General features: G+C 61.5%; 2 protein-coding genes across 16 annotated transcripts in view; one reads left to right on the forward strand and one right to left on the reverse strand.

The window, feature by feature from the left end:
- NCOR2 (nuclear receptor corepressor 2) overlaps positions 1–13,025 on the forward strand; it is a 221,872-nt gene extending 208,847 nt beyond the window's left edge. For 3 of the 7 annotated variants that reach the window (XM_060027889.1, XM_060027890.1, XM_060027893.1), the window contains 10 exons: positions 1,423–1,850; positions 3,021–3,170; positions 3,397–3,542; positions 4,042–4,235; positions 5,103–5,252; positions 5,867–6,015; positions 6,797–6,850; positions 9,807–10,028; positions 11,098–11,277; positions 11,880–13,025. In XM_060027889.1, coding sequence (XP_059883872.1) covers positions 1,423–1,850; positions 3,021–3,170; positions 3,397–3,542; positions 4,042–4,235; positions 5,103–5,252; positions 5,867–6,015; positions 6,797–6,850; positions 9,807–10,028; positions 11,098–11,277; positions 11,880–12,061 — 1,855 coding nt within the window. In that variant the 3' untranslated portion in view covers positions 12,062–13,025. Of the gene's footprint in view, positions 1–1,422; positions 1,965–3,020; positions 3,171–3,396; positions 3,543–4,041; positions 4,236–5,102; positions 5,253–5,866; positions 6,016–6,796; positions 6,851–9,806; positions 10,029–11,097; positions 11,278–11,879 lie in introns of all 7 variants that reach the window. The other 4 variants (XM_060027891.1, XM_060027894.1, XM_060027888.1 and 1 more) reach the window with 3 other exon arrangements.
- A 4,837-nt stretch (positions 13,026–17,862) lies between these two features.
- Positions 17,863–22,619, reverse strand: part of RFLNA (refilin A) — a 237,002-nt gene continuing 232,245 nt past the window's right edge. For 5 of the 9 annotated variants that reach the window (XM_060027900.1, XM_060027902.1, XM_060027901.1 and 2 more), the window contains 2 exons: positions 20,873–20,982; positions 17,863–19,473 (listed from right to left, as the gene is read on the reverse strand). In XM_060027900.1, the coding sequence (XP_059883883.1) occupies positions 19,140–19,473; positions 20,873–20,982 (444 nt within the window). In that variant the 3' untranslated portion in view covers positions 17,863–19,139. The remainder of the gene's footprint in view (positions 19,474–20,872; positions 20,983–22,619) is intronic. The other 4 variants (XM_060027905.1, XM_060027906.1, XM_060027907.1 and 1 more) reach the window with 1 other exon arrangement.

The raw sequence follows: 22,619 nt of genomic DNA on the forward strand, positions 1-22,619 counted from the left end.
CCCTACAGGGAGGAGATGGTGTCTCTCTTGCCTGGACAAAGTCCAGAGGTTCCGTGAAGATGGGAGAAGCTGCAGAGGTCCCATATGTGTCCCCCCCGCCACCCCCCGGAGTCCACTTCCTATCACAACAGGCCCAAGACCCACCTCCCACCCCCTGCCCAAGGTCTGTGGGCAGAGCTGCCTGACGGGGGAGGGAGCCTCCCCGATACCCCTGCCCACCAGCGACAGTTCAGAGGCGGCTGCTTCTTCCAAAATGAAGTATCCGTTCATGCAAGCGTGCTTCCATTTGGCTAGTCTAAATCATACCTTCCCCACCACCATTCCCATTATGAAAAATGACATCATTTCCCAAGCACACAGGCTTGTCCCCTCTGAGTCAGGTCCCCAGCGGGTACGCATGGAAGGAGCGCCTGAGTCTCAGAGTGGGGCACCCAGGCGTGAGCTCCCACCAGCAACCACCAGGGAGAGGCTATAGCAGGGACATCAAGCTGAATTAAGACCCCTGGGAGAGAGGGTTAGCACAAGGCTTCCTCATGGAAAACGCTAGGCTTGGCAGGCCACAAGAGATGGTGTCGGGCCAGCTCACGTCCAAGCCTGTTTCCTCATCTGCAGAGCAGGGATAGTTACATTGACCCTGTGAAGGTCAGAGAGAGGGCATCTGTGCACTCCTTCTTCCTGGTAGGCCTGCGGTGGGTCTCCTGCCCTGTGCTGGGTACGGGGGACACGGTAATGGGTGACGCACGCAGTGCCCTCTGAGGGCTTGTGGGCTAGACCCATAAGCCTCTGGGGTAAGGAAGAGCGCTCCAGGCAGAGGGGACGACAGGGAGCCCCGTGTGGCCCCACTGCCCTGTCCTTTAACCACCCGCCCTAGCCCGCCCTCTGGGCCTTTGCCCTGTGGCTCCCTCATTTCCTCCCCAGCGCATGTGCCAGCCCCTCAGAGTCCTCTGTGAGCCCTGCCTAAGAGCTCCCTTTGCCATTCTCGTAGCAGAACGTGACCCAGACTCGTTCACCGAGCAGTTGCCACACTGATAGGGGTTTAATTTATCACGTTATCCCATTAAGACGTGCGTAGTCTGTCTTCTCACCTAGAACGTACGGTGCTGTTGTCTGTTCTGTGCACTGCCGTACCCCAGTGTCTAGAACGGCGCCTGACACGTAGTAGGTGCTCAGTAAAAAGTTTTGGGCTGACGAGCTGATGGGCTGGATGGACGGCAGGTGGATGGTGTAGGTGAGGCCACATGGCACGGGGGCTCGCAGGTCACGGTAGGCAGCATTTATTCTGAGAGCAGTAGGGAGAGTGGGAGCTCTTCCGGGCAGGGGAGACTCCGCAGGGTGTCAAAGTGAGGGAGTGACCCTGCCTCGGCCTCACAGGCCCCGGCTGTGGCTCGCGCAGCCGCTGACCCTCCCTCTCTCCTCCCCCAGGTCCACCTCCACCTCCTCGCCTGTCCGCCCGGCCGCCACATTCCCACCCGCCACCCACTGCCCACTGGGTGGCACCCTCGACGGGGTCTACCCCACCCTCCTGGAGCCTGTCTTGCTGCCTAAGGAGGCCCCGCGGGTCACCCGGCCCGAGCGGCCCCGAGCAGACGCCGGCCACACCTTCCTCGCCAAGCCCCCAGCCCGCGCGGGGCTGGAGCCCGCGTCCTCCCCCGGCAAGGGCTCCGAGCCCCGGCCCCTGGCGCCGCCTGGCTCCGGCCACGCAGCCATCGCCCGCGCCCCGGCGAAGGGCATCACGCCCCACCACGCCAGCCCGGACCAGCCAGCGCCGCCCGCCTCGGCCTCGGACCTGCACCGGGAAAAGACTCAAAGTAAACCCTTTTCCATCCAGGAATTGGAACTCCGTTCTCTGGGTAAGACCACCCTGACAGCGGCCACCTTCATAGACGCGATAATCATGCGTCAAATTGCTCACGATAAAGGGCCGCGAGAAGGAGGTTCGCTGGCCAACGACTCCCCTCGCGATGGTAAGACTCCTGGCCCCACCGCCCACCCGCTCCGTCTTGTGGCCTAAAGATATTTTCAGATCTCTGCTTTTTATTTTTCCCCCATTTTTCGTTGGTTTTGGTTTTTTGTTTTCAAAGTCGTCTTCGTCGATTGCACGCTCTGATGGTTCCTCCAGCCGCGCACACCCGCTCTGAGCGGGGGGCAGCCTCATCCTTTGCACATCGTTTTATCATGATTTTTTTGTGTTGTTTTGGATTTTCGCTTTTTTTCCTTTAATGAATGGATCTGTGATTTTGACTTTAGCCGCGCCTCCCATCTCCCCCTTTGCGCCTTTGTCTGGGGAGCGGGGCTGCAGAGGGGCGCAGGCCGATGCCTCCCGCCCCCCGGCATTCGGTGCAGAGAAGACGGGGTGGGGGGGAGCGCCGCCACTCTCCAGAAGGAGCTGGGAACCTGCCCCCTGCGTCCTGCCCAGGTCGTGAGGGCGTCTTGGGGGTACTCTGCCCCACGCTCCCCTTGCCAATCCACCAGCCAGCAGCCCCGGGGACGAGGGGCGTCCTCCATGCTGGAGCGGGGCTGTGGCCCGGCGGGGACACTGGGACCTGAGTGTCGCTCCCGCCCCAGCCCTCACCGACCTCACTCCCTCACTGCCCGTCCGCTGCCCCTACACTCCCTTCGCAGAGCCTCATCCTCCCCCGTCACTCTGCCCGCCCCTGGCCCGCCAGCACCACCGGGTTCCGTCTCCGTCCCTTTTCCCACCTGTGCTGCTGTCCAGCTCTCCCTCTGCTTGGATCTCTCCCTGTGCCCCTCCGCCCTCCTGCCTGTACGTCCTGTTCTCTGCGCTGCTTCCGTGTCCAGCTCTCTCTACAGCCCTCTCTCCCTGCAGCCCCCGTCCCTCTTTTCTCACTCTGCCCCCACCCCTGGCCGGCCAGCAGACCCCACGCTGGCTCACTCCCTCTCTCTCCCTTGGCCCCAGCTCCCACCCCCAGCCTGGGGGACCCCGCCAGTGTGGGAGGGGAGGCTGGGAGGGGCAGCCTGGCCCTGGCGCTTGCCTGACTCGTGGCCTCACCCGGCTTCAGGTTACCACGGCGGTGGCTACAGCCCTGATGGGGTGGAGCCCGTCAGCCCCGTGAGCTCACCCAGCCTGACCCATGACAAGGGGCTCCCCAAGCACCTGGAGGAACTCGACAAGAGCCACCTGGAAGGGGACCTGCGGCACAAGCAGCCAGGTAGGGTCCCGCCCTGCCTCCGAGCCCCCTCCCGCCCCCCCGCGTGTGAGACAGGGACAGTTGTCACCCCATCGCGCAGGTGGGGAAACTGAGGCACTCAGAGGTGGCGGAATCGGCCTCGCACCACAGCTCAGAGGGCAGAGCCGGGCTCTGAGGGCAGCAGCCCCGCCAGGCACACGCCTCGCGCCCCTCAGCCACGCCCTGACCTGCTCTGCTCTGCCCGCAGGCCCGGGGAAGCTCAGCGGCGAGGCTGCACACCTCCCACACCTGCGGCCGCTGCCCGAGAGCCAGCCCTCGTCCAGCCCGCTGCTCCAGACCACGCCAGGGGTCAAAGGTCACCAGCGGGTGGTCACGCTGGCACAGCACATCAGTGTAACTACCCCTCCTCTGCCCCCTCCTCATTGCCTTTGTACCTGGGGTGGGACCCGGCCCCGAGGAAGGGGGGGGAGGGTCCACGCACTGTCTGGTGGGTAAACTGAGTCCTGGTGAAGTGAGCCAGGGATCTGGGGGTTGGTGAGGGCAAGCCATGCCAGGGGTCCCAGAGTCTCAAACTCAGGTGCTATATCCGCCCCCTCATCCAGCTGACGGAGCCTCAGGTGCACGAGCCCAGCCGCGATCCACATCTTACACACGCTGGGCAGGGGAACCCGACCCACCTGGGGGCCCACTTTGAGACTCGGGCCAGTGCCCCCACCCCATGCACTTGGGGGCATTGAGGCCGTGTGGGCAGGCCCGAAGCCCCCTGGGGAGCCAAGGACCAAGCCCCCGGGTTCTGCCCCCAAAGCTCAGTCCAGCCCTCACCCCGCCTGGAAGGTTCTGGCAGATGGCTGGCGCCTGACCCTGCTCCTGTCCCCTGACCCTTGGCCTACAGGAGGTCATCACGCAGGACTACACGCGGCACCACCCGCAGCAGCTCAGCGCGCCCCTCCCTGCCCCCCTTTACTCCTTCCCTGGAGCCAGCTGCCCCGTCCTGGACCTTCGCCGCCCACCCAGCGACCTCTACCTCCCAGCCCCGGACCATGGCGCCCCGGCCCGTGGCTCACCCCACAGTGAAGGGGGCAAGAGGTGAGTGGCGGTGGGAGACAGGGTGCCCCTTGCTGGTCACCACCAAGAGGGCTCTGTTAGGTGTCTGCTGCGGGAAGCTTGAGCCCAGTAAAGTGCGAGGCCCGCCTGGAGCCATTGCACATATGAGAAACCGAGGTTCAGGGAGACCAGGGAGTTTGCTCAAGGTCACGGCGCCGCTGGACAATAGCTGTTACATACGCCACACTCGGGGGGATTCCAGGCACCAAGCTGAATACTTCACACCTGTTAACCAGGATCCTCACCACAACCTTGGGAAGCGTAGGCAGTGTTATCCCATTTCACAGACAAAGAAACCGAGGCACAGAGCAGTGAATTCACTTGCCTATAGGGACGCAGCCAGTAAGTGGCGGAGCAGGGATTCGAAGCAGAGCCGTGTGATGTGAGAGCCGCCTCCTAACGGGCACATACACACTTGCACTCCTGGTTACCCCTGGGGGGCTCCCTGGTCAGAGGGGAGAGGAACGGGGAGGGACCCCCGCTCTAGGATGAAGGAGCCATTCCGGGTGGCGCACAGAGTTGGGGAGACAGCGGCATGTCTTTGGGGGAACAGTGGGGTCCCTAGCGTCGGGGTGCAGCAGGGGTTCAGCCAGATTCAGCCCACGGCCTGTGCTTGCGTGGCCCACGAGCTAAAGATGATTTTACGTTTCTGAAGAAGGAGAATATACAGCAGAGACTACAAGTGGCCACGACGCCTGAAATGTTTGCTATCCGACCCTTTGCAGGAAAAGCGTGCTAACCCCTGGTTTAGAACGAGGCAGGGCTTAGCGGGGAGTGGAGAAAGGGATGCGCCCCTTTCAAGAGGGAGCCCTGAGCTCTGACCACCGCGGGGACCCTCTCTCCGCCCAGGTCTCCAGAGCCAAGCAAGACGTCAGCCTTGGGCAGCAGTGAGGATGGTATAGAACCTGTGTCCCCGCCGGAGGGCATGGCAGAGCCCGGGCATCCCCGGAGCACCGTGTACCCACTGCTGTACCGGCACGGGGAGCAGGTGGAGCCCAGGTACCTGCACAGCAGCCCCTCCCCTTCCTGGGGCACTCAGGACTCGGGCCCTTGCCCACCTGCGGCCTCGATCCACCACTGTGCAGCTGGGGGCTTGGCAAGGGCTTTGGGGTGCAGCCAGGGGGCCTCAGACCCGCTAAACAAGGTCAAAACTTGACAGACCTCCACGGCTGCTTCCTGAGCCTTGGGCTGGGGTCTCTTAGCTCAGGCCCGGCCCCTGTTGCCGGCACTTGAGGATCTGAGAAATAAAGAGCTAAGTGTACTGGACCAAACTGGGGCCCCGGGGAGCGGGGGGGATGGAGGTGGAGAGAAAGGGCCCCCTGACCTCAGGGGCAGACGTGGTCTGAGCCCACTTTGGTTCCCGAGGCTCTTTTCTGGGAGTCCGGCTATTGCAGGTAGACAGGCGTGGCCCACCGGGGCAGCTGGGGCTCTGCAGAGACACCCTGAGCCCAAGGATAGGTGGATGACAGAGGGGATTTCGGAAGACATGGGCCCTAAGAAGTGGGGGAAGCAAGCACGAGGTGGGAGAAGCTTCATTCTGAATTTCTAAGGCAGCTCAGGTGGTAAGCTCCCCGTCGTCAAGGGAACTGACCTGGGGTGTCTGACCCTCGCAGCAGGATGGGCTCCAAGTCCCCCGGCAACACCAGCCAGCCGCCGGCCTTCTTCAGCAAGCTGACCGAGAGCAACTCGGCCATGGTCAAATCCAAGAAGCAGGAGATCAACAAGAAGCTGAACACCCACAACCGGAACGAGCCAGAATACAGTAAGGGGCCCACCCTCCTTGGGGGCGGGGCTACCAGGGCCCACCCTCCTTGGGGGCGGGGCCGCCAGGGGCTGGGGGTTAGCACAGCCGGGTGGACCCGCCGGCCCGTCACCTCACGTTCAGGGAGCCCGCGTTGTCCCTCCTTTTCCCGTAGGCATTTGCTGGGTTGTCACAGCATGATGCCCGGCACACGGGGGGCACTCGGGGGGTATTGGCACGCACGGGTCTGTTCGTAGTGGGCGCCAGAGATCGGGGTCACGCCCTTACGAGGACCCCGTGTGTACCCCACGCACGATGCGCCTCACACCTGTGATTTGTTTTCCCCATTTATGCGGTTACTGGACGTAAATCCTAGCTTAGCTCTACCCTGTCAGCACAGAGCCGGGCACATAGCAGCTGCTCGAGAGAACACATGAGCGGGTGAAGCAACGAGTGAAGGAACCTCACATCCCGGCCTCGGAAGACTCACTAGCGCGGGGAGCTCGGGGCCCTGCAGAGGCTTTTCTCTTTCTGGGGCTGGAGTCGCAGCCTTGCAGACAGTCCCTGGCCCAGGCTGCTAAGTCCAGAACCTTGCCAAGTGGTGTGCCTGGGCCAGTAGGTCAGCAGCCTCAGGGGGCTGGCTCAAAATGCCGACTCTCAGGCCCTGCCCCAGCCCTGCTAAATCTGTCTGCATTGCGCAAGCTCCCAGGTGGTGCACCTTGCCGAGACCAGACAGGGGACATAGGGGGGAAGGTGCTTTCCGGGACCTGTAGGCCTCACCCATCTCGTCGTCCCCCTCCAGATATCGGCCAGCCCGGGACGGAGATCTTCAACATGCCCGCCATCACCGGAGCAGGTAACCCGGTCACCCTGGGCTGCTCGGCCGACAGCCCGTCCCCTCCCTGCCCCTCCCCCGTCACTGTGCGCCCAGGGAGGTCAAGCTGGGTGTCTGGACCTGGAAGGAGACTTGGGAGTGAGGCCTCGGAGGTCACTGGGCCTCACATCAGCCGTAGCCATGGTGACAGGTGGCCTTTCATAGTTCAAGTGTGTCCCCTCCTCTGCGGTGGGGATGCAGACACACACAAGAGGCCGGCGGGGTCTGGCGAGGAGTGTCTGTTTGGAGTTCAATTTCAAGGCCTTCTGGTGCATGTAGGACAGAATTAGAATCACACACAACTACCCGGAACCTGTCTGTTGGGATCTCGGATGGAGATGTGAGTGTGTGGAGTGGGCCTGTGTGTGCACGTGGGCGTTTTTTGTAGGTGGAGCATCGGTTTTACTGGAAAATTCTATCCAGGGAGCTGGGGAAACAGTGCAGATGTATTCCAGAGATGACTGTAAAATTCACACACATTTTTTTAAATATAAATTTATTGTATTTATTTATTTTTGACTGTGTTCGGTCTTCGTTGCTGCACACGAGCTTTCTCTAGTTGCAGCAAGCGGGGGCTACTTTTTGTTGCCGTGCACGGGCTTCTCGTTGCGGAGCACAGGCTCTAGGCGCGTGGGCTCAGTAGTTGTGGCTCGCGGGCTCTAGAGCGCAGGCTCAGTAGTTGTGGTGCACGGGCTCAGTTGCTCCGCGGCATGTGGGATCTTCCCGGACTAGGGCTTGAACCCGTTTCACCTGCATTGGCAGGCGGATTCTCAACCACCACTGCACCACCAGGGAAGCCCTCACACACATTTTTACACTGAAACGTAAGCCTTCTATGATGGTTTGGAGCCTGTGGGGTTACACTGTGCATTTCGGCTGCCTCTGTAGAAGGACTGGGACGGGGCTTTGGGGAAACACCTGGTGTCTGGTGTGAAGCAGCTGAGCCAGAGCAGGCAGGGCTGACCCTCCGCCAGAGGCCTGCCCGGTATGGGGAGGAACGAGGCATCTTTGGGGGGATGTGCTGACCTTCCCTGAGGGCCGTCGCAGCTCTGGGAATGTGCTGAGCAAAAGGCAGCCATTGGATTTTATCAGGGGGCCACGGGGCCTCTAAATGGGGGTCCCCACTGGGGAATGTCCACCCACCCAGAGACTAGACGCTGGGGGCCTGGCTGAGCCTCGGGCAATGGGGAGGAGACGATTCGGCCAAAACAACAAGATGGACAGAAATGAATGTTTTCATGTTTCCATTTCAGAGATGCTCATACACTGACCCAGGTGCGTGTGTGTGGGTAGAAATTCATGCGGTACAAGGAACTTGCATATAAATTAGACTCAACTATTTTTCAAAGCAGTTTAGGCCACACACACAGAATTTCCCCAGACCCCCGTCTCTGCTGCTTTAGGACTGGAGACGGTCAGCTTCCTGCCTAGCACTGACAGACCATGGACCCGTGACCTTGGGTGGCAGGTTCAGTAACGTCTGTGATCGTAGGATGCCAGCCTACCGAGGAACCATCATGACCTGTATCCCTAACATCTTTTTTTTCCACTTCCCAGTGTCTTAGTTTGTAGGATCATAAATGCTTCTCCCCCCTCCCCGCCCCACTCACCCCTGCTGGAGATTTTGCTTTTCCTTGACCGACGTGACTTTTTTTAAGTGCTGATGAGGCATGGCCGAGACACAGCTAAAAACCCGTCAAGGGGTCCTGTGGCTGTGAATGAGCTTGAAACTAAAAGGAAGAAAAGAAAGTGAAAACGTAGACAGCAAATTGTGGCTTTAGAAATGTGATTTTAGATGCTGCCGTGTTGCTCCGAGCCTCCCAGGAACCATCGGTCCAGTTTACAGACGAGTTAGGGGTCAGCAAGACCCGTTATTCGGCCACTTGGTAATCATACAACTGACCTGGAGTGGAAGTTTTCAAATCCGTGAAAACTTTGCCCAGTGGCAGGCAGAGAGCTTCGTCGGAGGTTTTTGGAAGCAAAGTCTGGTTTAACAAAAATGCCAAAAAGAGGCACGTTCCCCAGGGTTTGCAGACGTCCCCAGAATGGTTCACAAGCAAACAAGAGAGGGACAGAAAACCTGGTAAACAGAAAACGAGGCGTGACTGGCGTGACTTTGAAGTGGGTGTCTGGAAGGATTCGTGAGGGACAGTTGTTGATCGGACCACTCTGTGCCGGGCGGCAGGGCCGGGGGCGGCCATGTGATTGTTTCCAGCTCTGCCCTGACCCCCCGCACGCACGTAACTGCATGGCTGGACCCCCCTCTCCACCGTCCGTCTCTGCACCTCTTTCTCCTTGTGGCTCCCGGGCGGGGAGAGGGGGTGGGAGGAGAGTTAGGCCCAGCTGCGGGGGCAGACAGGGGGCTTGAGGGTCCCGGGCCTCGCAGGCAGGGGCGGCCGGAGGACCATCTGGTCACCTTCCCTCCATTCCTCCCAGCAGCCCCCGGGAACCAGGGTGGACCCCCCAGCGCCCAGCACTGAGCTCTGGCTTGTCTTAGTTTCCCAGCAGCCCTTCCCCCAAATAAGGGGACCCCCTGATCCCGCTCCCCGTTCCTTTGTAAGGCCACTCGATTTTTTCAAAAAGAAGCAGCCCCAGCTGGGGGTTAGGGATCCAGAAGGGGCTTCTGATTTCCCCAAGGGCAGAGTAGGAATGAGGCTGGGGGGGGGCGGTCATCTAACCACCCCGAGCCCACCTCTTCCCCCACCGGGAATTCCTGAGGGCTTCCAGGGCCCGAGTCAGAGGGAGCCGTCCGCCCCCACCACCCTGCAGCGGAACCACGGGGGGAAGACAGGGAAATCAAGAATCGTTGCTTTGCCAAAATGTGCTCACTGTGTATTCTTTCTTCTCCTCCCTCTCTCCCTCTCTGCTTCTCTCTCCCTCTCTCCCCCTTGTCCCCCCGGCCCCTGCGGCCCCCTTTGTGTGTGTGTCTCTCTCCCAGGCCTCATGACCTGCAGAAGCCAGGCGGTGCAGGAACATGCCAGCACCAACATGGGGCTGGAGGCCATTATTAGAAAGGCGCTCATGGGTAAATATGATCAGTGGGAGGAGCACCCGCTCAGCGCCAATGCTTTTAACCCTCTGAATGCCAGTGCCAGCCTGCCCGCTGCTATGCCCGTAACCGCTGCTGACGGACGGAGGGAACACGCGCTCACCTCGCCAGGTCTGCAGGCCTCCTCCACCCCGTCTGTCCCACCCCGGTGTCATTAATCCTCCCGCCTCCCTCCGCGTTCCTCTGACCAACCCCCCTCCAGCTTTGGAGCTTGTGACTCTATTTTTGTGCGTGTTTGACGTGGTCCTGGAGTTGGGTAACCCCGAGCTGGGCGGACACCCCCCCAGGTGTCTGCGTGGCCCCGGCCCGCCCGCGCCCGCTGGGCCCGAAGGAGCTGCCGCTTTTCTAAAAACACTCACGCCGCTGCCCGAGCCCTGCCCTGCCTCCCTCCCCGGCTGGGCATTCGTCCCGGGATGCCCACGTCCTGGCCCAGCTTGTGTCTCCTTGGGGGAGATCGGGCTGGAGTGAGGACCCACTCTCTCTGTGTGGATCAGGGGGGACCCTTGGGCTCACGGCAGCCAGGCCAGTGGGCCCGGTGTCTGCTGCGGCCACCAAGCATGTTCACGGCTGGCCCTCGGGGCTGATGGGGTGGAGACCAGCATCTGTGTACCAGATCCGAACTCATGAATCAGGGAAACCAGACGGGCTGGCTCGCCCTCTGCCCTGGGTCCCTGATCAACACTCTGCGTACCAGAGCAAGGGCCAGGCAGAGAGTTCTTGAGCCAGTTTTCTGACCTGGACACTGTGGCCCTGGGAAGCTTCTGGACTTAATGAGGGCCCAGGCCTGGCCTCAGGGGCCCTGGCTTCTCTGCAGAGGGCCTGCAGCCTGCCCAGCCCCAGCACAGTCCTGGGGCGGTGGTCAGGGTCAAGCCAGAGGCCTGAGGCTCCGTGCTTGAGGTATTAGCCCCTGGCGGGTAGGGGGCCTCGGGGCAGCCTGAGGGGGCTTTGCAAATAGTTCTACCCCCTCCCCTAGCAGAGACCCCTCCAGATCCAGGCTCCCGGCTGGGGCTGGCCATCTGGTTGATCTCCTTGGCTTCCCAGGGGGCTGGGCTGCTGTTCCCCCTCCCCGGGGGGCCCGGGAAGCAGGGGTCCAGGGCCTCACCCACCCACCCCCGCCACCTCTACAGTGCGAGCACTGTCCTCAGTCCAACTCGGCCCCTTCCCATGTGTCCCCCTGCAGGTGGTGGCGGGAAGGCCAAAGTCTCTGGCAGACCCAGCAGCCGAAAAGCCAAGTCCCCGGCCCCAGGCCTGGCGTCTGGGGACCGGCCACCCTCCGTCTCCTCAGTGCACTCGGAGGGAGACTGCAACCGCCGGACCCCACTCACCAACCGCGTGTGGGAGGACCGGCCCTCGTCCGCAGGTGGGCCCCGGGGGCGGGCAGGTGGGCCTGGCCGGCTGCCCGAGCACCTACTGTGTGCAGAGCGCGTGGTCAGGCCTGTTCTGAGACACTCGCCCAGGGCCCTGGCCAGCTGAACTGGGGCTCGCAGATGGTCAGGATGCTTCTCGTGAGGGCCCAGGTGGAGGGAAAGAGCACGATTTAGAGCGAGGATGAAGGATTCGGGAAGTGAAGAGAGAGGCCTGTGGGCAAGGGCCGGTCCCACAGGCTTGGGGGGGCCTCAGGGGAGCCCCCGACTTATCTGTGCATGCGAGGAGGTCCCTGGGGGAGGTGCGTGATCTCCCACGGGTCCAAGAGAGCTCTTGGCTGCAGGACAGACGCAGGGGGGCAAGGACAGGAAGAGCGAGGCGGCTCCCGCTGGGCCAGGCGACAGGCTGCCGGGCATGAATGGCGTGGGAGTGCTGGCAGTGAGGCCAGGTGGGCAGTTTGAGAAAGCTTCCAGGAGATAGAAGGGGTGGGGAGGCAGGAGGCCGAGGCCCCAGCTCCTGGGGAGGCGGGTGGGTGGGCCCCTGGGGGCCGCCAGGCTCACCGGGGCCTCCGGGGCTTCTCTCCCGGCCTCTCCGCAGGGTCCACACCGTTCCCCTACAACCCCCTGATCATGCGGCTGCAGGCGGGGGTCATGGCCTCCCCGCCCCCGCCTGGCCTCCCCGCGGGCAGCGGGCCCCTGGCTGGCCCCCATCACGCCTGGGACGAGGAGCCCAAGCCGCTGCTCTGCTCGCAGTACGAGACACTCTCCGACAGCGAGTGAGGCTCAGAACGGGGTGGGCCGGCGAGCGGCCGGAGCAGCGGGCGGCTGCCGACTCCCCCCACCGAGGAAGGAGCCCCCTGAGTCTGCCTGTGCGCCCGTCTGTCCGTCCGTCCGTCCAGAGCCGGCATCCTTGCCTGTCTAAAGCCTTAACTACGACTCCCGCCCCGGCTGGCCCTGTGCAGTGACCTTACTCAGGGGATGTTTACCTGGTGCTCGGGAGGGGAGGGGCCGGGGAGGGGGCACGGCAGGCGTGTGGCGGCCACACGCACACAGCCGGGGCGGCCAGGGACCCAAAGCAGGACGACCACGCACCTCCCACGCCACTGCCTCCCCACCTAACGCATTTGGAACCAAAGTCTAAACTGAGCTAGCAGCCCCCGCACCCGCCCTCTGTCCCCATCCCGCTTAGCACTCTGGACAGACGGACACAGGCCCTGTCCAGGCCCCAGCGCTCTTGTCCCAGTCCCCACGGGCTGCCCCAGCCGACAAGACCGCTGGAAACCAAGTCAGGCCAGATGGGCGGGCGACGGGGCCGGGTGCGGCCTGGGGTGAGCGGCTGCTCCGAGGAACTGGACTGTTTTTTTCATACATCGTTGCCGCAGCGGTGGGAAGGAAAGGCAGGTGTAAATGATATATTGGTTTACAGGGTATATTTTTGATACCTTCAATGAATTAATTCAGATGTTTTAAGCAAGGAAGGACTTACCCAGTATTATTGCTGCTGTGCTTTCGATCTCTGCTTACTGTTCAAGAGGCGTGCGCAGGCCAACAGTCGGTGACCCCATAGTCCGCAGGACCGAGGTGGGGCCGGGGCTGCCAGCTCTCGAGCCCCCCTGCGTCCTCCCTCCCTCCCTTCCTTGGGCAGAATGAATTTGAAGGGGATTCTGTGACCGCCATCTGCGCACGGCGGTGGCGTCCTGTCATTTACACACGTTCTTCTCATTAAAAAGCGAATTATACTCGACTTACAGAGGCTCCTTCTCTCTCTTGGCCCTGGCAGCCAGGAGGACAGGCGACTGGGCCGTGGGGGCGGGGGGGGTGTGAACGGTTGGAGTGTAACCCTGCGGGGGACAAGGGCACATCCCCTGACTCACCAGTCTCTCCCCTCTGCAGGCGAATATTTACACCCACGGTAAGGATGTCACCGTGCAGACCTTGAACAGTCCCACCCATGGTGAGAGTATTGAATTTTCACACCCACGAGGAGGGTGTCAGATATTCACAGCCATGGTGACGGTATCCAAGAAGGCCATCGTCAGCTCTTAACTGTTAAATACTTTAAAAATTATTCCTGCCCACACTGTGTTAGGGAACAAACAGACCCTTTGCCGTCACTGCTTTGGATACGCGGCAGAAGAGAGAACAACCCTCCCTCCCAGCTTGCGTCTTGAGGCAGCTGCCAACTGGCGTCTTGCAGCCTTGGTAGAACGTGTCTCAGACACGAGCTGTGTTCCTCCAGGAGCAGAGCCGGAGCTCCAGAGAGGCTGTGATTCTTTGCCATGGACGTGCATGCAGGATTGGGGCGGGGCAGGGTGTGGGGAGCAGTGGAGGAGAGAACCGAGACCCCCTGGATGCAGAAATTCCCATCCCCTGCCCAACCTGTGAACTGGTGGTCAGCCCAGCACCGCGTCTCCCCAGGGTGTGGGCCTGGGCATGCGGAGAGATGTGCGTCCTCAGGGGACTCTGCCCACCCTCCCTGGAGCTCCAGGTTTACCCTGCGAACCTGTGCGGCAAAATGAGCAGGGGGTCTTTGGAGCCCCGCAGGGCTCAGCTTGGCGCCTGGGCTGTAGTGCTGATGCCGACAGGCAGGTGGCAGTGTTGGGCCAGAAAACAGTCTTGTCCAGCTCCGGCCCTCCCTCCGGTCCCGGGTGCAGGCCAACCCCAACCTGGAATCCAGGATGGGTCAGGTCGTGCTGGCCACACCAGCCACAAGGGGTTGGCCGTGCCTGCTGGTGCCACCAAGCATCCCATGGCAGTTCCCTCAGCTGTAGTCAGACCAGAGTGATACGGGGGTGGCAGGGATACAAGTGTCAGCCCACAGGCTCATCTCTGCCATCCCCCTGTCTGCGTGGCCTCAGAATTGACACCACTTGGCACCTAGGGCCAGTGGCACAGACCCCACACAGTGATGTTTGTGGGGTGTAGGGAGAGCTCACGGCCTCCTGGTGCCTGTGAAGGGTCCACCCTCTCTTCCAACCTCACCCAGCCAGTCCTCAGCCCCCCACACCAAAGGGTTCATCCCACCCCCATCATGTTTGGTTTTCTTACTGCTCCATCTTAAAATGGAGGCTTCTGCTGTTCGCTGATCCCCATCTCTCTGGAAAACTCCTACACATACTTCAAAACCCAGCTGGGTCATTCTCTCCTCTAAGAACCCATTATCCCTCCCCATCTTCTCTCTCCTCTGGGTCTTTGCTAACACCCTGCAAGCTACTGGACAGAACCCCACGAGAGCAAAGATCTTGCCTTTCTCTTCCTGACTCTGTTGTTGACTGAGCCCCTAGCGACTGTTGAGCTGAACTGATGCTATGAGGATCCGATTCCATAGAAAATGAGAACGTGATTTGCAAAGTGTAGGACACTTGCTGGCTAATTTCCCAGCATCTTAGAACACTGTGACGTTGGTTAGAGTGCAGATTCCTGGGCCCCACCCAGAGGATAGGAATGATTCTCTAGGTCCAGGGTTGGGGCTGGGAATCTGTGTTTTCATCCAGCGGCCCAGGTGTTTCTGATGCCGGTGACTTGCAGCCCTCACTACGATGGTGAGGGTGGTGCCCAAGGTCAGAGCTAGAACCTGGTCCCTTCACTTCTTTCTGGCCAGGAGTTCTCCAGTAAGGGCACAAGCGGCTCTGCAGAGGGAGTCCCGGCCCACCAACCCGAAGAGCTGCCGCCCACAGCGGGGGCAGGAACGGGCTGGTCCCTACAGCACTAGGGTTGGCTCAGGACGAGCCCACCTCGGGCCAGGTGACACAGACACTGTGACAGCTGACCTGGAGCAGTCGGGGTGGCTTCCTGGAGGTGGTGGTTCTTGGGGAGGGGATGGGCTGAGTGGAAAGAACCTGTGTGGGCAAAGGCTGGGAGCTGAAACCCAGCTGGGGGCATTCAGGAGCCCAGGGTGGCTTAGACAGAAGGCAGTGTGGAGGCCCTGGAATTTCTGAGACGGAACAGTCAATGCCCAGCAAGGTGATTTGCTGGTTTTCTGAAATTGAGTCTCGTTGGCTTGCAAGGGTGCTGGGTGTATTGAGGGAGAAGCAGGCCAGGAGGCTAGTGCAGGGCCAGCGTGGGGGTTGGCACGGCAGAGAAGGCCAGGACAGAGCCCCACTGCCTCGGGGAGTGGGGATGGGGCCAGGCCACGTATGGGGCAGGCAAGAGGGCGTGTGCAGCACGCGAGTAAAGACAGACTGTGGAGCCAGCTGCCACGTAATGGCCATGTGACCCTGGCCAAGCCATTTGAACCCTCTGTGTCTCTGTTTCCCCATCTGTAAAATGGGATAATGATATTGCTGTGAGGAGTACCTCAGAGATGGGCTGTGTAGCTCTACAGAGACACAGTTTACTCACCTGTGCAGGAGTCAGTGGGACAAGGCAAGGAAGAAAGAATGGGTTTGCGAGGAAAGGAGAGAGAAGAGAAAAAAACTCCAGGTGGTCCGGCAACAGTGAATCTTAATTTGCATATTTACGGGGATAAACTGATTTGATCGCTGGCAGCTGGTGGGAGGGCCCCCTGGTCATTCCACCTTTAGAAGGCCAAGGAGGGCCCTCAGAGGAGACGCATGTGTTTTCATGGCTTCTCCAGGAAGCCGGGAGGGTTTAGCTGTGGCAGCCACGTGACGGGCTGTCCTTCCAGCCCACCTCCTCCGGGGTTCAGCCAGGTCACGCTTCCTCATCAGAATGTCTCACCAGCTACCTCACAGGCTCACTGGGAAGATAAAATGCAGAAAATTCTGACAGCAGGGCCAAGCGTGTTTGTGGGGCGGGGGCCGCCGAGCTTTGGAAGCCTGCGAGTGGGAACCCAGAGATGAACCCAGAGACTGGTCGGGGCGACAGCAGAAGAGGCTGAGCGAGGCGGCTCAGGATGGGTGTTTGGGGCCAGAGCCGGCCCTTGACATTGGCGAGTGTTTGTGCCCCTTCGAGAGAGATGGACGCCCTGACCCGCCCCCAGCAGGGTCGCGGCTCGATTCGATGGCAGCCCAAGCTTTACCAGCACGGATTCTCACCGTCCCAGCCGCCAGGCAGGTAAGGCCATGTGCCTGCCTTGCAGATGCTTAGAGAAGTTAAGCGACAGGCTGCTTCTCCAGCCACGTGCCCTGCCTGCCCGTGTTGGTCTTCCCCTCCCGGTGGCTTCAGTGAGTGACCTCTGCCCCCGTTGCCCAGTGCATCTGGATCTGGGGAGTGTGGAGGAAAAGCAGAGGACAGAAGGGCCCTCTGCAGGCAGCAGCCTAAGCCTGGCAGCGGGGTCCCTGGCCTCCAGGCTCGCTGTTTTGCGGGTGGAAATCCCAAGGGCTGGGGCAGGACCCAGACGAAGTTGGTGCCTCTTTCTGCCGGGTCTCCAAGTCCTCTGGGTTCCCGTAGGACAGATGGCTGCTTCAGAGGCAAAGCGGGGCGCACTTGGGGGCCTGACGGGCCGCAGCCCTTGCACCCCACGTCCTCTTCCTCCCAGGCTGGAGTTCCAAGGTCATCAGGGAAGGCGGAAGCCGTTTGCATGATCAAAGGAGACGGTCTTGTTTGACACGTGCGGCCCGGGTCCTCAGGGAGATGCTGAGATGGAGTCAGGAGGGTATGAGGCCTGTCAGGGTGATGCTTGCGAAAGACAAAAGGGACAGGAAGCAGGACCTGGCAGGGACTGAGCCTCGGTCAGCTGGGCCCGTCCCACTGCACTCCCATTGGCGGGGCGCCCAGGAGGAGCCTGACAGCTGCTGGAAAGCTCCACTTAGAGGCCATCCGCTAACTGCATGCCTCAGAAGTTGTTTCTTGAAGGGACCCCAGAGACATCTCCAAGGTCACCGGATTCGTTGGCACCGTAATTGCACGTGTCAGGAAGCCCAACCCACTTTTCTTTCCAAGTGGGGAAATCAGGGCTGTGACTGGAAAGCAAACTCGTGCAGCTGAATTTGCCTGCTGCCAGCGATGCGCCCCACAGCGTGTCTGCACAGAATCCCCTCTCTACACAGGCTGCGCTCTCGGAGCTCCCAAGGCTGTGTCTGCACCCCGCTTGTCCGTACTGAGTGGCCGAGGCCTCCAGGTTCTTCCTTTCAGTGACATGACCCTGTCCTTTGGCCCTGCCCTCCTGGCTTTCACCCTGGCCCCGCCCTGTTAGACATCGTCCTCCATCGAGGCAGGAGCCCCTGCAAAGACACCGGCACTCTCCCACTCAAGGACACTGCCCCGAGTGTCCGCCTCACAGTCTGGGGCCCCAGTGGCCCCTCCAACGATGTGGACCAGATGTGCAGAGGGTGTAACAAGGCCGAGGCCACCTGCTTTGCAGAGGCAGCCCGGGCCCTTCTCCGGGGACAGGTCTGGCTTTGGGTGTCTGCAGGTGCCGAGGGCTGGTGTGCGAAGTGCAAAGCACAGGAGCGTCAAACATGCAGATTCCCGGGACCCTCCCCGGAGTCAGACCCAAGTCCCTGGGCCTGTGCATTTATTACCCAGCTCCTGGGCGGGGCTGGCGCACTCAGGCTGTCTACAGGGATCGGGTGAGGGGCACAGGGCTCTCTCTGAGCCTTCCAAGTGTCTCCCTGGCCCCTGTGTGTAGTGGGGAGGGACCATGGGCCTATGAAGACCAGTCCCACCCACGGTGGGGTCTGAGGGTCTCAGAAACATGGAAGAGGGAGTCTCTTCGAGTCTGCACATTTTATTAAGATAATCGATTCTTAAGTTATTTCTTTGTTAATCAGAAAGCATCTCTGTGGCGAGAACATGCAGTCTGTAGATATATAAAAATGTATCAGTCACTTCGCCTCTCCTGAACGCTAGCTCCGAGCCGCCCCTCCCCACAGCAAGGGAGCTAAAGGCCCGTCTCGGGGGGATGCCAGAGGAGCGGCGGGGCAGCCTCCACCTGCTGGGGCCAATCAGGTCGGAAGGCATCTCCGTGGCCACGCTGGGGGCTTCTGGGGCATTGGTGGCCGGCAGCCCCAGGCCGTGGCCCCAGCACCCACGTATCCTGGCTCTTCCCAGGGAGCACAAGGGTCTCCCGTCTTCCTCCCCTGACCTTGCACGTGTGTGGTGAACCCTGCTGCACTGGCCACTGCAGTGTCATCACTGTAGGAACGGGAGGCCTGAACGAGGGCAGCTGGACCCCACGGAATCTGAAAGCTGACAGCTGGCCAGGAGCCTCGGGCAGGTGGCAGTGGTCATTTCCAACGGCTTAGATGCCTCCCCTTGGCACCTGGCTCAAAGGCTCTGACGGTCCAGAGTCCTGGTCCTGAAGGTGTCGGGACAGAGGTTAGCAGGATGCCCTGCGGGTGAGGCTCCGGACACAGAGCTCAAAGGCCTCGGTGCTGACGGGCTATGCCCTCCATCCTCCGCACTGGGGCACGGGCACTGGGACAGCGCGGGCAGGGCTCCTCCAGGCCGCTCCCCACACACAACCCACAACCAGCCCTGGCAGCGTTGCCGGCTTTCGCCCAGCCTCCCGGCTCACCGTCCACCAGAGGTTGCTGGGCTATGGCTCTGGGCGTCCAGCTGCACACACGTGAAAGGCCTGCTCTGGAAACAGCCCTCTCCAGGGGCGGCGGGTGTCTGGACGGCACCCCTCTTCCCTCCCACGTGGCCTGGGAGCCGGGGTTGGTGGGGGGGCCCCCCGGCCAAGGCCGGGCCGGACGCCTCAGTCCTGCCGGCGTTCGGGGTGTCCACCGCTTCACGGGCAGCCAGGGCCCGCACAGCTTCTTCACTCCCAGGCCGTCGGGGCGAGCACCGCCTACACACCTGCCCCCGCCCCGGGCTCCTCGGGAAAGCCAGGCCCACGCTGCCTCACCGGGTAGGTGCTGAGAAAGCGGCTGCGGCGCGGGCAAGACACAGCCCGGGGTCCCTCCCGATCGTGGAGCCCGTGCTCCGGCCGCCGCGGGGGCCGGGCTGCCGGTCAGAGCGGCGCGGGGCCCAGCAGGCCGGGCCCGGGGCGCGGGCACAGCTGCAGCTGCACGCTGGCCGTGAACCAGCGGCGGGGCCGGCCCAGGCTGAGGTGCAGGGTGGTGCGGAAGGAGCTGCGGGCGCGCTTGGGGAAGATGATGGTGGTGCTGCGGAAGCGCAGGGCGCGCGGCCGCGGCTCCAGGGTCAGCTGGCTGCGGTAGCTGCGCCACGTGCAGTTAGGCGCGGCCACGATCGTCTCGCTGTAGGCCGTGACCGTGGGCACCGGCGCGTAGAAGACCTTGTCCCGGAAGTGCTTCTCCGAGGCGTACTTGACCTCGGAATTGCAGCTGCGGGGGAGGGCGGGAGCACGGGGGTGAGCCCCGGAGGCGGCAGCCAGGTCACCGTCCCGCGTGGTCGGGGGGCGGGGGCAGTGCGAACACGGAACGGGCTGGGCTCTTCCGAAATGCCCAGGTCAAAAGGGCAAGGAAGGGCTGAGGGACCCAGCTGGCTTGGAGGAAACTCGAGAGACGGGACAGTTAAATGCCGCACGTGACGCTGGCGGGATCCTGAACTGGGATAAAAATAGGCCATAAAAGGACATTTGGGGACAGTGGGTGGGACCGGACCAGGCAGTGGCCGTGTTTCAGCTCTAGCTGGCCCGGTTTTGGCAAGTGCACTGTCATTATGTGAGAGGATGTCACTGTCCTTAGGAAGGACACCAGCCGGAGTTACTTAGAGGTTCAGGGTCACGGTGTCACTAACATCCTCTTAAACGGGTCAGAAGAAAGTTTCGTTTACGTAGAACGAGACAGTGAGCAGATATTCAAGCCAATGGAAAGAGTCATATGAATCTGTCTAACGGGGGTTCCCTGTACTCTTCCTGCAACTTTCCTTAAGTTTGAAATGTTATCAAAATAAGTTTCCCCCCAGGTAGCCTCAGCACCTCTAGGTGAGTGACCCTCCTTACGAGGGACCAACTGGTCAGTGCCCCCAGCTCTGCTCCCAGATCATCACACTGGAAGGAAAAGCTCCGGGGAGGGGCGTGGGGACTTCACCTGTCTCCCTCCCTGCTGCACCCCACAGGTGACCCGCGTGGGAAGGGAAGCAGGGGTCCCTAGAGCCCAGGCAGCTCGCATCCACCCTGGCTGGGGCCTCTGTAATAAAAACTAAAAAGGAGAGCTCTTCGGGAAGAAAAACTTTTAAAGGGGACCTGTTTGTCTCCTGGGACCCTATCCAGAGGTGAAGCGGGAGGAGGTAGTGGGTCCCACACCCCTGGGCAGGCCGGGGCGACGTGGACAAATCCATCCTGAGCGGCTGAGACCCACGGACCCTAGACTCCACCTTCTGGAAGCCCGATCCCCAGAAGCCCTCCGAGGAGGGCAGATGGCTGGGGGAAAGCTCCCGGTGGGGTGGCCTTAACTCAGAAGTGCAGGTGCCACCTGAGACGTCCTACACGTGGGAGGGCACCTGATACACATTCAGGGCAATGGCTCCCCGGGGAAAAGGGGCAAATTCAAAATAAAACCCAGCCAGGTTGGGGGTGAAGGTCAGTGTGGAAATGGTTGCATGTAGGCCGGGAAAGGCTGGAGAGGTGGCAGGGAAGGCCACCCGGGGATAGAGTCTCTTCAAATCACGGCTATGCCTCCTCGGGGAGCAGCACGCGGAGGGGCTGCCTAGAGGGAGGGGAGCCTGCTGAGCGCCCCAGCCTGGCCACCCCGCCCCACCCGGCCCAGCTGCCCCACTCACCGGATCTCGGGCGTGGGTTCTGGGTTCACCTCAATGCTCTCCCCAAAGAACACGGGCAGCATCCGGGGCCTCATCGCTCGCGCCGGGGTGCTCGGGGGGAGGGGGAGGGGCTGTGGGGAAAGCCAGGGACACAGGGTCACGTGAGCAGCCCTTTGGCACTGCAACCTCAGCTCCCCGCCAGGCACAAGGGTTGCCCCACACCACTCCAGTCCTGGTTTTCTGGAAGCCTGCTTTGCGGGGTCCATCGGGAAGCCCACCCCAGCGTCCCTCTGTGGAATGCAAGCGCTCTGATGCCCACGGCTCCCCACCCAGCCACCGGCCTGCCCCTCACTTCCTGGGCATCTCAATAAGGGGACGTGGTAACGGCCTCTTTCTACAACGCCCAGCCCACCCGAGCCCCAGGAGCCAGGCTCAGAGCCCTGTAGAACTGGGACCCCTCTCAGGGAGCCCCTGAGCCTGAGCCTCGCAAGCTGCGACCCTGGGTGACACGTCAGGTAGGAGCTCTGCGAGGGACTGAAGACCGTGCTCGAGGGAAGAGTTCCCCGCGCTTCTTGGTGCATGGCTGCGGGCCCCTCCTTCAGCTCCTGCACAGGCTTCCCCTGTCCTCGCCTGGACGAGGAGAGATCACAGCAGCTATGCCTTCTGAGCGCTAACCGCACCGGCCGTTGCTCTGAGCTCTCCATGTATCCATACATTCGATCACGGGAGGGAGCTGTTACTAGCATCCCCATTTTATAGATGCTGAAACTGAGGCCCAGGGTGGCTAAGTAACTTGCCTGAGGCCACACAGCTAGGAAGAGGCAGAGCTGGTGTTGGAACCCTGGCGGTCTGGCTCCAGAGTCTGCGCCCTCACCCATGTTCCCCGGCTGCCTCTCGGGTCCACGGGACGGGTGCTGCAGCCCCAAGACCTGTCCTGTCACCTCCTGCTCGGAGCAAGCTTGCCCTCACACACAGGATCAGGGCGCTTCCCACACAGGCCTCTGCCCATATATCTTTCACTCGCCTTGGCCACGGCCCAGGCTGCCTCTGTGCCTTGGTTTATGCTGTTCCCTGTACTAGGAACGTCCTTCCCTTTTCTTCTCACTTGGTCCGTCCAGGGTGACAACTCAGGCACCAGCTCCCTTGTCTTCCCCCAACATCCTGTGAGGGGTTCCTGGAGCTCCCACCTGCTGGTCTCCATTGCTGCGACCCCTTTGTGTGTTGCCCCCAGACCATGAGCTCCTTAAGATTCAGGACCTGATGACCTCTCTGGCCCCAGGGCCTGGCACCTCGCAGACCCCATGGTGTCCAAGGACAGGACCTCACACGTGCAAAGCAGCGCCCTGCTCCCCTTCCACCTCTCCCCGCCGTCCTGTGAGCCCTTGGGCCAGGCCCACACCTGTCTTCAAATCCGCTCTCAGCCTATGGACATGGTCACCACAGCCCCCTCCTCAGCTGATCACAGCGTCCCCAGAACAGGGGCCGAGGAAGGACCACAGGAAGAAAAGATCTAAGACTTGGAGAAAGAGGGGGTTCTCCATAGGCCCCCAGCAGCTGTCGTCAAGCTGTCCCATCTCTCCCTTGCTGGGCATGGCAGGTGGAATAATGACCCCCAAAGTGTGCATGTCCTAATCCCCAGAACCTGGGAGCGCGTGACCTTACAGGGCAAAAGGGACTTTGCACATGTGGTTAAGGATCTTGAGATGGGGAGGCTGTCCTGGAGTGTCCAGTGGGCCCCCAATGTCTTCACAAGGGGTCCTTATAAGTG

Source organism: Delphinus delphis, chromosome 13 (genome assembly GCF_949987515.2).
Source record: "Delphinus delphis chromosome 13, mDelDel1.2, whole genome shotgun sequence".
NCBI classification, from domain to species: Eukaryota; Metazoa; Chordata; class Mammalia; order Artiodactyla; family Delphinidae; genus Delphinus; species Delphinus delphis.